Source organism: Cetorhinus maximus, chromosome 17, assembly GCF_964194155.1.
Source record: "Cetorhinus maximus chromosome 17, sCetMax3.hap1.1, whole genome shotgun sequence".
Taxonomy (NCBI): Eukaryota; Metazoa; Chordata; class Chondrichthyes; order Lamniformes; family Cetorhinidae; genus Cetorhinus; species Cetorhinus maximus.
The window spans coordinates 332831-346233 of record NC_135895.1 but is presented as its reverse complement, the minus strand read 5'-3'; the positions used below and the strand labels follow the sequence as shown (position 1 = coordinate 346233).

The window sequence follows — 13403 nt, the reverse complement described above, 5'->3', positions numbered from 1 at the left end:
GTTTGGAGATCTGTGAAAGTTGTACCTCTATTTAAAAAGGGTGTGAGGGATAGGCCAGAAAATTATAGGTAGGTCAGTCTGACTTTGGTGGTGGGCAAATTATTGGAATCAATTCTGAGAGACTAGATAAAATGCCACTTAGAAAGGCAGGGATTGACCAGAGATAGTCAGCATGGTTTTGTTAGGGGAAGGTTGTGACTGACTAACTTAATTGATTTTTTTGGAGGAAGTAACAAGGAGGATTGATGAGGGTAGTGCAGTGGATGTTGTTATGACTCATGCAGTTGGTAAAGCGGAGTTATTTAAAAACCCCAGAGGCAAACTTTAAACAACTGTCATAACAAATAATTTAAGTGTTATGTTTGAGATGCGACTCTAAACTCAGGAATCAGACAAAACACCAGGCAAGGCATTTTCACCTTACAAATTCAAAATGAGGTTCTTTTCACTGTGGAGCCAGTTGGAGGCTTACAGCTGCCTTTTGATCTCACATTGCCTCTGCCCCGTACACCCGAAAACTACTGAAGTTATACCTACCAGCACTGATTGAATTCAAATTCTCATTGTCTCACCAGTCCCCTTTCATAATACCAATTTTATGAATAATATAAACATATGGCTTGGTAACTGCTAGAAAGGCATCAAGTTTTCACCCCACTTCTTGAATGCTGTATTCAAATATGCAAATGTACGTTATCTCTCTGTTTACATCTCAAACTAGTTCATCCAGACTAGCTGGCTTTAATCCAGTTAAGACATACCTGCAAACTAAGCCTCTATTTTAAAAGAAAAATATTTCCCAAAATATTGTATACATTAATAGCTTCCTGACAGATGTTTCCTACATGGATTTCAGTAAGGCATTTGACAAGGTCTCACATGGCAGATTGGTCAGGAAAGTGAGATCCCATGGGATACAGGGGAAGGTGACGAGTTGGATCCAAAATTAGCTCAATGACAGGAAACAAAGGGTAATGGTCGATGGATGTTTTTGCAAATGGAAAGCGGTTTCCCAGTGGCATTTCACAGGGCTCATTGTTGGGGCCCTTGCTGTTTGTCTTATATATTAATGATTTGGAATAAATGTGGGAGGCATGATAGGGAAATTTGCAGATGACACAAAAATTGACCGTGTAGTTATTGGTGAAGAGGTTAACTGTTGTCTCCAGAATGATATCAATGGTTTGGTTGTGTGGGTGGAAAAGTGACAAATGGAATTCAATCCGGAGAAGTGTGAAGTAATGCATTTGGGGAGGGCAAACAAAGCAAGGCAATAAACGGGAGGATATTAAGAGAGAGGTTGAGCAAGTGAGAGACCTTGGAGTGCATGTTCACAGGTCCCTGAAGGTGGCAGGACAGGTGGATAAGGTGGCAAAGAAACCATATGGAATGCTTTCCTTTATTGGACGAGCAAGGATGTAATGCTGGAATTGTATAAAACGCTGATTAGGCCATAGCTGGAATTTTGTGTGCAGTTCTGGTCACCACATTACGGGAAGGACATAATTGCTCTGGAGAAAGTACAGAGGAGATTTACAAGAAGGTTGCCAGGGCTTGAAAAACACAGCTATGAGGAAAGATTGGATAGGCTGGGGTTATTTTCCTTAGAACAGGGGAGGCTGAGGGATGACCTAACTGAGGTGTACAAATTTATGAGGGGCCTAGACAGGAACGATCTGTTTCCCCTAGCTGAGGGGTCAATTCCAGGGCCACAGATTTAAGGTGATTGGTAGAAGGATTAGAATGGACAAAAGGAAAAACTTATTCACCCAGCGGGTGGTGGGTGTCTGGCATTCACTGCCTAAATTGATGGTTGAGGCTGAAACGCTCAACTCATTTAAAAGGTACCTGGATCTGCATCTGAAGTGCTGTAACCTGCAAGGCTACAGACCGGGTGCTGGAAAGTGGGGCTAAAAATGAGCGGCTAGTTTCTTCTTTCATCTTTTATGGCTGGCACAGACACAAGGGGCTGAATAGCCTCTTTCTGGGCCATAACTTTTGTATAGTTCTATCTTTGAATAAGGATTCCCTTATCTTTCCTACCACTGACATTAAGCTAATTGGTCTATAGACCAGGCTTCCAGTTTGTTGTTCTGTGGATGTGGATCCCTTTGGCAAGGCCACATTGGGTGACATTCCCTCATTGCCCTGAGAATGAGGATGTTTCCCCTCTGTGTCTATGTGGTGGAGCTGGATCATGCTCTTGACCCACTGTGGCCATGAGGTGGAGATGGACATTGTCCTCGATCCTCTGTGTCCACTTGATGGAGATGGGCATTGTCCTCGATCCTCTGTGTCCACGTGGTGGAGATGGACATTGTCCTCGATCCTCTGTGTCCACGTGGTAGAAATGGACAGTGTCCTTGACCTACTGTGTGTGGTGAAAGTGGACAGTGGGCTTGACCTATTGTGACCGTGTGGTGAAAGTGGACAGTGTCCTTCGCCCTCCATGCCGCAATCTGGCTCCTGGAATTCTGTCAGGGGAGAATTCCAGGATATTGACCAAGTGACATTGGATTATTTATTTCTTTTGGCCAGTTCCGAATCAGCTTGGAGTTTGTAGGATTGGAGTCCGACTTGCCTGAGATTTCTTACAAAGCCAGCAACTTTCATGGGCTGGAAAACGTGTGGGGACAGTAGAGTAGTGATAACGTTACTGGACTAGTAGTCTAATGGCCCAGGCTAATATTCTGGGGACATGGGTTCAAATCCCACTGCAGCTGGTGGAATTTTAATTCAATCAATTAATAGCTCTAGAATTCAAAGCTAGGCTCAGAAATGGTGACCATGAAATTATCAGATTGTTGTAAAAACTATCTGGTTCACTAATGCCTTTAGGGAAGGAAATCTGCCACCCTTACCTGGTCTGACCTACACGTGACTGCAGACTCATGGCAATTTGGTTGACTCATAACTACCCTCTGAAGTGGCCTAGCAAGACTTCCAGTTGTACCAAACCTCTACAGAAGAGACAATAAGGAATGAGATAGAACGAACTATCTGACATCGACTTAGTCACCAGAAACGATGTCACATCCAGCCTGTCAATTCTCCTTACTAACATGTGGCAGCTTCGGACAAAATTGGGAGAGCTGTCCCACAGACTAGCCAAGCAACAACCTGACATAGTCATACTCACAGAACCATACCTTACAGATAATGTCCCAGACACCACCATCACCATCCCTATATCGGCAGCAGCCACCGTCCAGCAATTCGAGGATATCACTGCAGTAGTTCCTCAGAGTAGTGTCCTCCTCCAGCTGTTTCATCAATATCCTCCCTTCCATCTTAAGGTCGGCAGTGTAGATGTTCAGCACTATATGCGACTCCTCAATACAGCAAATCCTGGACAACATTCAGGCTTGGGTTGATAAGTGGCAACATCCGTGCCACAAATGCCAGGTGATGACCATCTCCTATGAGTAAGAATCTAACCACTTCCCCTTGACATTCAATGACACCACCATGGCTCACACTTATCCACGTTGTACTGCATCTGCCATGTATTTTCCCACTCACTCAACCTGTCTAAATCACTTTGAAGCCTCTTAACACCCTCCCCATTGCTCACATTCCCAGTTTCCTGTCATCAATAGAGAGTCTGATCGCCAGCTTGTCTGAAGAACATGATTAAATCTTGGCCACTGTGCTTAGCTGTGAAGCACTGCTGTGGGGAAAGTACACAGGAGTTCATCATTTAATAGTGGAGGTCTTGAGCTCTGCTTCAGTCTAAGTGCTAACTATTCTTCTTCTGTTTTGCTGATGGTTGCAAGGTGCTGAAGACCAGAATGGCTCTGCGAAAGACAGGACAATACTCGGGGATAGGGGATTGCATCAAGCAGATTATGAAGAAGGAAGGATTGATTGCATTTTACAAAGGCTACATTCCAAACATTCTGGGTATTATTCCATATGCCGGCATTGATCTTGCTATCTATGAGGTAGGTTCAAAGAGAAAACCTTGAATATTTCCTTTTAATTTATTGTTTGAGGGAAGATGGGCCAGTAATCACTCTCATATGCCCGTCACTGTTCCATACACTCAAATCTGGATAAATGTTCAAGATTGCTGGGTAGCAGCACCACTGAGCGAGCTGGCCAAGTCCTGAAGGACATATCTGCCAGACTGGGCCTGCAGCAGATGGTGAGGGAACCAACAAGAGGGAAAAATCTACTTGACCTTGCCTTCACCAATCTACCTGTTGCACATGCATCTGTCCATGACAGTATTAGTACTTGTGACCACCACACAGTCCTTGTGGAGACAAAATCCTATCTTCACAATGAGGATACGCTGCACCATGTTGTGTGGCACTATCACCATGCTAAATGAGATAGGTGCAGAACAAATCTAGCTACTCAAAACCGGGCACCCTTGAGATGCTGTGGGCCGAATTGTATTCAACCACATGGCCTGGCATATCCCCCACTCTACCATTACCATCAAGCTGGGCAACTAGTCCTGGGTCAATGAAGAGTGCAGGAGGGTATGCCAGGAGCAGCACCAGGCATACTGATAAATGAGGTGTCAACCTAGTGAAGCTACAACACAGGACTACTTGCATGCCAAACAATGGAAGTCGTGTGCAATAGACAGAGCTAAGCAATCCCACAACCAATGGATCAGATCTAAGCCCTGCAGTCCTGCCACAGTCAGTCGTGAATGTCACTGAGGCATTAAACAAATATTTTGCGTCTATCTTCACATTTGAAGGGAGAGGTGGGGGCATAGTGGTAATGTCACTAGACCAGCATTCGAGAGACCCAGCCTAATGCTCTGGGGTCCTGGGTTCAAATACCACCATGACAGCCTAATGATGAGCACGAAACCATTGTTGATTGTTGTAAAAACCCATCTGGTTCACTAATGTCCTTTAGGGAAGGAAATCTGCTGTCCTGACCTGGTCTGGCCTACATGTGACTCCAGAGCCACAGCAATGTGGTTGACTCTTAAAAAAATAGCATTTGAACAAGGGCAATTAGGGATGGGCAATAAATTTCAGGCCTAGCCAGAAATGCCCACATCCCGTGAATGAATAAAAAAAAACTTCCATATCAGATTAGGGGCTAAAAGGATTGAGGAAATTAAGGAGCTTGAACTTCTGTGGGGTGGCAATCGGAGTCGGGTTGCAACTCCGCTCCTGGTCTTTTAACCTGGAAATCCAGCTGCTCCTTTCTCACCTGACCTTCCGGCTCCAGCTGGGCAAGAATTGTTTAGTTCAGCACATTCCTGAGGCCTTATATTGAGGGCTGGAGATTCGGAGGTAAGGAAGCTAAACCCCCTTTTTTATGTCACTAGCTGCCATAAAGCAAATTTAAAGGTCCAGTCACTTTTAGAAGCCAGGTGAAAAGGTAGGTTTGGAAGATTTGTGGGTAGGATTGGGGGCTGGGGGTTAGTGGTTAAGGTCGGGGGGGTGGTGGACAGGTGGTCATTGGAGGGAGTGGTCAGTGGGGACTGGGTGATCGGGGGATTTTGGGTGTTCGGGAATTCGGATGGTTTGCGGTGGTGGGGAGGTGTTGGGGGGTCCTGTTGGGGGGGGCGTGAGTTTGGCCAGAGGAGTCCATGGGGGTTGGGGTGGTAGATCGGGGGGGACAGCACTATAGTTAAGTGCCACACAAATGCAAGGCAATGACCATCTCCAACAAGTGACAATTTAACCATTGCCCCTTGATGTTCAATGGCATTACCATCACTGAATCCCCCACTATCAAGATCCTAGGAGTTACCATCGACCAGAAACTGAACTGGACAAGCCATATAAATACTGTGGCTACAAGAGCAGGTCAGAGACTAGGGCTGGGATTTTCCAGCCCCCTCACAGGTGGGACCCGCTGGGGGTGAGGCGGCGCCCCAGCCAGAAGCCCATTGACTTGCGGCAGGACTGGAAGATCATGGCAGTGGGCGGGTGCAGAAAATGCTGCTGTAGGAATCCTGCGACGGGTAACTCACCCCCAGTCTCCCCAAAGCCTGTCCACTATCTACAAGGCACAAGTCAGGAGTGTGATGGAATACTCTCAACTTGCCTGGATGAGTGCAGCTCCCACAACACTCAAGAAGCTCAACACCATCCAGGACAAAGCAGCCTGCTTGATTGGCACCATACTCACAAACATTCACTCCCTCCACCACCGACACACAGTAGTAGCAGTGTGTACCATCTACAAAATGCATTGCAGGAATTCACCAAGGCTCCTTAAACAGCACCTTCCAAACCCGTGACCACTACCATCTAGAAGGACAAGGGCAGCAGATAGACGAGAACACCATCACCTGGAAGTTCCCCTCCAAGTCACTCATCATCCTGACTTGGAAATATATCGCCGTACCTTCACTGTCACTGGGTCAAAATCCTGGAACTCCCTCCCTAATAGCGCTGTGGGTGTACCTACACCACATGGACTGCAGCGGTTCAAGAAGGCAGCTCACCACCACCTTCTCAAGGGCAACTAAGGATGGGCAATAAATGCTGGCCCAGCCAGAGATGCCCATATCCTGTGAACGGATTTAAAAAAAAGTTGGGCTGTGCATTCCCCAGGTCACCTGTAGTAGCTCCTCAGAAATAACGAGGTGTGACATTTTCGAAACGGCAAAGTGGCTTCTTTTGTTCTAGTGACTCATAGACAATAACTCACACAGAGTGTCAGCCATCTTAATGGTCCTTGTTCTTCCAAAAGGTCCAGTTTAAAATTAAGAAATAGCAATGAGGATATATTTTTATTGGAGTACAAGAATAAAGAAGTCTTGCTACAGTTGCACAGGGTTTTGGTGAGACCGCATCTGGAATACTGTGTTCAGTTTGGGCCTCCACATTTAAGAAAGGATATACTCACATTGGAGACAGTACAGCGAAGGTTCACTGGATTGGTCCCTGGGATGAGGGGGATGTCCTATGACGAGAGACTGAGTAAATTGGGTTTATATTCTCTGGAGTTTAGAAGAATAAGAGGTGATCTCATTGAAACATACAAGACTCTGAAGGGGTTTGACGGGATGGACGCTGAGAGATTGTTTCCGCTGGTCGGGGAATATAAAACCGAGGGGCATAGTCTCAGGAATAAGAGGTCGATCATTTAGGACTAAGATGAGAAGAAATTTATTCACTCAAAGGGTTGTGAATCTTTGGAATTCTCTACCCCAGAGGGTTGTGGATATTCTATCATTGAACACATTTAAGGCCGAGATGGACAGATTTTTGGTCTCTCAAGGAATTAAGGGATTTGGGGAGAAGGTAGGAAAATGGAGTTGAAGCCCAAGATCAGCCATGATCGTACTGAATGGTGAAGCAGGCTCGATGTGGTCTACTCCTGCTTCTATTTCTTCTGTTTTTGAACAGTGGTGGATAATTAAACAACTCACTGGAGCAGGAGGCTCCACAAATATTCCCATCCTCAATGTTGGGTGAGCCCAGCACATTAGTGCAAAAGACAGGGCTGAAGCATTTGCTATAATCTTCATCCAGAAGTGCCAAGTGGATGATCCATCTCGGCCTCCTCCTGAGTTCCCCAGCATGCCAGATGCCAGTCTTCGCCAATTCGATTCACTCAACTTCATCTCAAGAAAACAGCTGAAGGCACTGGATACTGGATAGGCTATGGGCCTTGACAACATTCTAACAATAGTACTGAAGATTTATGCTCCAGACCTTGCCGCGCCCCTAGCCAAGCTGTTCCATTACAGCTACAACACTGGCATCTACGTGGCAATATGAAAAATTGCCCAGGTATGCAATGTCGACAAAAAGCAGGACAAATCCAACCCGGCCAATTACCCCCCCATCAGTCTACTCTCCATTACCGGTAAAGTGATGGAAGGGGTCATCAACAGTGCTATCAAGCAGCATTTACTCAGCAAAAACCTGCTGACTGACACCCAGTTTGGGTTCCAATAGGGCCACTCAGCTCCTGACCTCATTACAGCCTTGGTCCAAACATGGACAGAAGAACTGAACTCAAGAATTGAATGACAGTGACTGCCCTTGACATCAAGGCAGCATTTGACCAAGTGTGGCATCAAGGAGCCCGAGCAAAACTGTAGTCAGTGGGAATTAGGGGAAAAATCTCCGCTAATTGGAGTCATACCTAGCAGAAAGGAAGATGGTTGTGGTTGTTGGAGGTCAATCACAGAAACATAGAAAATAGGAGCAGGAGTAGGTCATTCAGCCCTTCAAACCTGCCCCACCATTCAATATGATCATGACTGATCCTCTATCTCGACGTCGTACTCAGGTTCTCTCCCCACATCCCTTGATGCCTTTAGAGTCCAGAAATCTATCCAATTCCTTCTCAAATATATTCAGTGACTTGGTCTCCACAGCCTCTGTGATAGAGAATTCCACAGGTTCACCATCCTCTGAGTGAAGAAGTTTCTCCTCATCTCAGTCCTAAATGTCTACCCCGTATCCTGAGACTGTGACCACTTGTTCTAGACCCCCAGCCAGAGGAAATATCATCCCTGTATCCAGTCTGTCCATCCCTGTCAGAACTTTATACGTTTCAATGAGATCTCTCTCAATCTTCTAAACTCCAGTGAGTACAGGCCTAGTCGGCCCAATCTCTCCTCATTCTACACTCCTTCCATCCCAGGAATTAGTCTAGTGAACCTTCACTGCACTCCCTCTATGGCAAGTGTATCCCTTCTTAGGTAAAGAGACCAAAATTGCACACAATACTCTAGATGTGGTCTTACCAAGGCCCTGTACAGCTGCAGTAAGACATCCCTGCTCCTGTACTCAAGTCCTCTCGCAATGAAGGCCAACATACCATTTGCCTTCTTAACTGCTTGCTGCACCTGCATGCTTGCTTTCAGTGATTGTTCCACAAGGATACCCATGTCAATGTATAAATAATCACACTGCATGGTAATCACCTTGTTAAAGACAATTGCTAGTTAAACAGGCGATGGGTATTGATCATCCCATCTAAACAGAATAAAAAGGTACAGCTGGAACACTTTGTGTGGAAGCTGCTTGGAAGTCAGTAGCACTGAGGAGTTGTCTTAAAAATAAACCAGCTTCAACTAATACTTCCACTACAACCTCTTATTGAGGTGTCAGCTGTGGCTCAGTTCATAGCACCCTCACCTTTGAGTCAGAAGGTTGTGGGTTCATGTCCCACTCCCGGAAAACCAAGAACTGTGAATGTACTCGAAAGAGTTACATGCGATCTGTTGATAACTCGAAAGAGTTACAACCTCTTATTGTGAGTAGCAGAGGATGAATTTTAAGCTTTGCTGATTGATTGCTGTATATAAAGGTTTTTGTCTCAATCTTCTGAGGGAAAAGAAGTGTACTGTTGCTAACAATTTACGTTATGGAATGGTGGAAGGACAGTGCAAAATCGCAGGCTTCGACTGTCCACCAATTCTTTTCTGACTCTGAACCTTATCAGCAATGGAAAGCTGAAGTTGAGATGTGGACCTGGGTCACTTAAATACCCCGGAAGAAGCAAGGTATGGCTTTGGTGTTACTTTTGGCTGGTAATAAGATAAGGAGTAAGGTATTTTCAGAGTGGAAAGTGGATGATTTGGATCATGAAGAGGGATTAAACCGTCTGTTACAATTTTAGGAGAAGTTTTATGAAAAGGATGAGTTGTTGGAAGCGGATGAAATTTGGACGATCTTTGATAAGTTTACGAAATCAGATGATCAGCCCATGGAAGAATATATCATGGATTTTGATAAATGGTACAGGGGACTACAGAGATTTGAACTTGAAATTCCAGAATCAGTATTTGCATTTAAATTACTGGACTGTGCTCACATTTCCCATGTTGATAGTCTTTTAGTACTAACAGGGGTTCAATTCCGGAGCAAAGATCCTCCCCTAGATCAAATGGCTGCTGCCCTAAAAATATTTCTGGGGAAACAGTCGGTCCCTGCCCTTTTCTTAGCAAATGTGAACAACTCTGCTGTAAAACAAAGGATAAGAGGATTCAATGGTGGCTGAATTGCGAGGTCGACCAAATATTCGATGAAGATTCCAATATAAAGGTGGAGTTAATGACAAGCGGTCTGAAAATTGCCATGACCCTAGCCAATTTGAGAGTCAGGACAAAAAGCATGTCTGGGACAATGACCACAGGTGTTTAAACCCAAAAAATGCACAGGGAATGGTTAATCGGTGTTTTCAATGTGATTCCATTATCATTACGTGATTAACTGCCCACAGCGAAAGGATTGTCTTTTTGAAGTGACCCACGAGGTGGATTCATATGAAAATGATGATGGTGACTGCCATGATGGAATTGTATTGATCACTGAGAGTTTGAATCCGGTGATGAGTATCTTGATGGTAGATTCCTTCAACTGGACAGTGGTTGCACTTCTACAGTGTGTGGCATGGACTGGCTTGACTGCTATCTGGAGTCTTTCGATGAGGCAGACTGGCGGAAGGTCAAGGAGTAAGAAAGCCCTACCCGCTTCAGGTTCAGAGACGACAATACATTAACATCCTCCAAACAGGTGGTCCTCCCTTGTAAGATAGCAGGGATCAATCTGTTTATCAGAACTGATGTGGTTTCTAACGAGATACTACTGTTAAGCCATTCTGCGATGAAGAAGGCTCAGATGATGCTAGATATGAGGAATGATAGAGCAGTTGTGTTTGGAAAAATTGTGAATCTACATTTTACTCGGTCGGGCTATTACCAGTTGCCACTACGGAAGCCAGAGATTTCTCATCAAAAAGTTCATGAAGTTTTGTTAACTGCTGAGAATAAGAATTTAGTGGCCAAAAATAGATCATTTGGAAATTGCAACTGGACAGTTTGCACATCCGGTGCTTTAGAAACTGAAGACTCTACTTCGAGATGTGGGAGTGGTTGATAAAGGATACGATGACTTTATTGAACAAATCACTGCTCAGTGTGAAATTTGCCTTTAAATATTGCAAGACACCGCCTGTTGTGAGCTTGTCAGGAGCCAGGGAGTTTAATGATGCAGTGGCAATGGACTTGAAAGTTTGGGATAAGGATAGGGGATTTTTTTATTACACTTCATAGATATGACAACCAGATTTAGCCTATCCACTGATGCATAGTAAAGACAAAAGGAGCTTTGTCGATAAGGTCATGGAGAAAATTCGGCAGGCCCTACAGCACCGCATAAGACCATCAGGAATACAGTTTAGACAAGGAGACATGGTATATTATTAAAGGGAAGCCGGAAAGAGTGGAAAGGACCTGGCAAGGTAATAGGGAGTGATGGGAAATCAGTAATTGTGCAACACAGCAATCAAACTGTTAGGGTGCATTCTTCGAGGTTAATTAGAACTGACTATACCCTTACAGGTTCTGAACAGGACATAGAACGTGAGGATGCACCATGCACTTCACATACACATGCACTGGGTTGTTATGAGGGGCAGACGACGGCAGATACAGGGTTGACTGACTATGAACAAAGTAATACTGAGGTACAGAACAACGCTATTCGTCCAGAAGGGCAACTACCTAAAGTAGGAACAAAGATAACATATGTGCCAGAAGACACCAGTGTGTGGAGGGATGCCAGTATCACAGGGAGAGCAGGAAAGGCCACTGGTAAATACAAACATTGGCTAAATGTGCAGGATGAAGGACAGGAGAAAAGACCTATCGATTAGCAAACCAAGGTAAAGATGTGGAAACCCAGAAAGCACAGTATGAGTTCTGACCGTGGACCAGAAAATGGTTGTGACCCTAGAAAAAAATCACAGACTTGCGAACGTGGTTCTGCTCGAATGGGAGAAAGATCATATCATAGCATTCCAGAAAGGGAGAGAATGTGAGTAGCTTAACAAGAACAAGGACTAGAGAGTAAGCTAGCAATCTCAATAGAAGTAGAAGCCTTATGACCGAGAGATTCTAGTAGCTGCTAATAAATTGGAAAATAAACTGATAAACAAAGCCTAATGGAAAGAGTTAGAAAGTTGGGAGGAATTTGGGGTATATTCTAAATACCTGATAGAGGACAGCCAGCTTTATCTCACTGATGGATCTGTACAGAAAAGGTGCTCCCAAACGGCACATATAAGGCCAAAGCGAGATTAGTAGCCCGAGGCTTTGAAGAGGCAATCAGGATGTCAGAGTTGACTCGTCTACTATGGGGAAAGTGAGTTTGAAGATTTGTTTTAGCTATTTTGGCATCCTATTCCTGGGAGTGCAAATCGATTAACCACCCAAAGAAGCCGGGGATGTGGAAGGAAAGCTGTGGAAATTGAACAAATGTGTTTATGGGTTGAATGATGCATCGAGAGTTTGGTAATTTTCTGTGAGTCTTTCCTGTTGAAAACTGGTTGCATTCAGTTAAAGGCAGACAATGCAATGTTCTACTGGTACCATAAGGAGAAACTATCATGCATGTTGATGATTTTCTGTGGGGAGGCTCTGTAGAATTGGAACAACGGGTAAGCGAGAAGATAAAGAAAGAATCCCAGGTCGGGAAGTCAGACTTCAGGGGCCTTTAAATACATAGGTTTAGACATTAACAGAGCAAGTTAGGAGTGACATTGAATCAACAATCTTATCTAGGAAATGTTAATCATATCCCAATAACTCGGGTTAGATCCTCACATAAAGAGAATCCTGCTACCAAGGAAGGAATGGAACAGTTGAGAAGTTTGATTGGGCAGTTGAACTGGTTGTATAATCAGACTAGGCCTGACACTAGTTCTAATGTGTTGGAACGGAGTACCATGATGAAACATGCTACAGTTGGGCAAGTGAGGGCTGAGAGCAAATAAAACACTTAAAAAATTAAATTCTGAGAGATGTGTGCTCCAGTTTCCAGTCTTGGGTGATCCAGAAGATGAGGTTAGTCATTTTTATTGATTCTTCACATGCCAATCTTCCAGACGGGGTCTCTAGCGCAGCCGGGTTCATCATATTCTTCAGCGCAGCCGGGATCATCGTATTCTCTAGCACAGCCGGGTTCCTCGTATTCTCCAGCACAGCCGGGTTCCTCGTATTCTCCAGCACAGCCGGGTTCCTCGTATTCTCCAGCGCAGCCGGGTTCCTCGTATTCTCCAGCGCAGCCGGGTTCCTCGTATTCTCCAGCGCAGCCGGGTTCCTCGTATTCTCCAGCGCAGCCGGGTTCCTCGTATTCTCCAGCGCAGCCGGGTTCCTCGTATTCTCCAGCGCAGCCGGGTTCCTCGTATTCTCCAGCGCAGCCGGGTTCCTCGTATTCTCCAGCGCAGCCGGGTTCCTCGTATTCTCCAGCGCAGCCGGGTTCCTCGTATTCTTGGTGGGAAAGAATGATAAATGTTGTCCGCTGGCTTGGGAGGCTGAGAAAATAAAAAATGTTGTGAAAAGCTCCTTAGCTGCTGAAGCACTGGCCTTAGTAGAAGCATTAGATATGGGGGTTTACCTATCCAATATACTAACAGAAATATTATATAAGGGGCAATGGGAGAAAAGTTTGCCA

The 13403-nt window shown here is 45.0% G+C and overlaps 1 protein-coding gene across 1 annotated transcript in view; it reads left to right on the top strand.

Moving 5' to 3' along the window:
* Nucleotides 1–13403, top strand: part of LOC144692132 (mitochondrial adenyl nucleotide antiporter SLC25A24-A-like) — a 96296-nt gene that overhangs the window by 58966 nt on the left and 23927 nt on the right. Inside the window, exon 8 of the mRNA XM_078560630.1 lies at nucleotides 3777–3944. Coding sequence (XP_078416756.1) covers nucleotides 3777–3944 — 168 coding nt within the window. The remainder of the gene's footprint in view (nucleotides 1–3776; nucleotides 3945–13403) is intronic.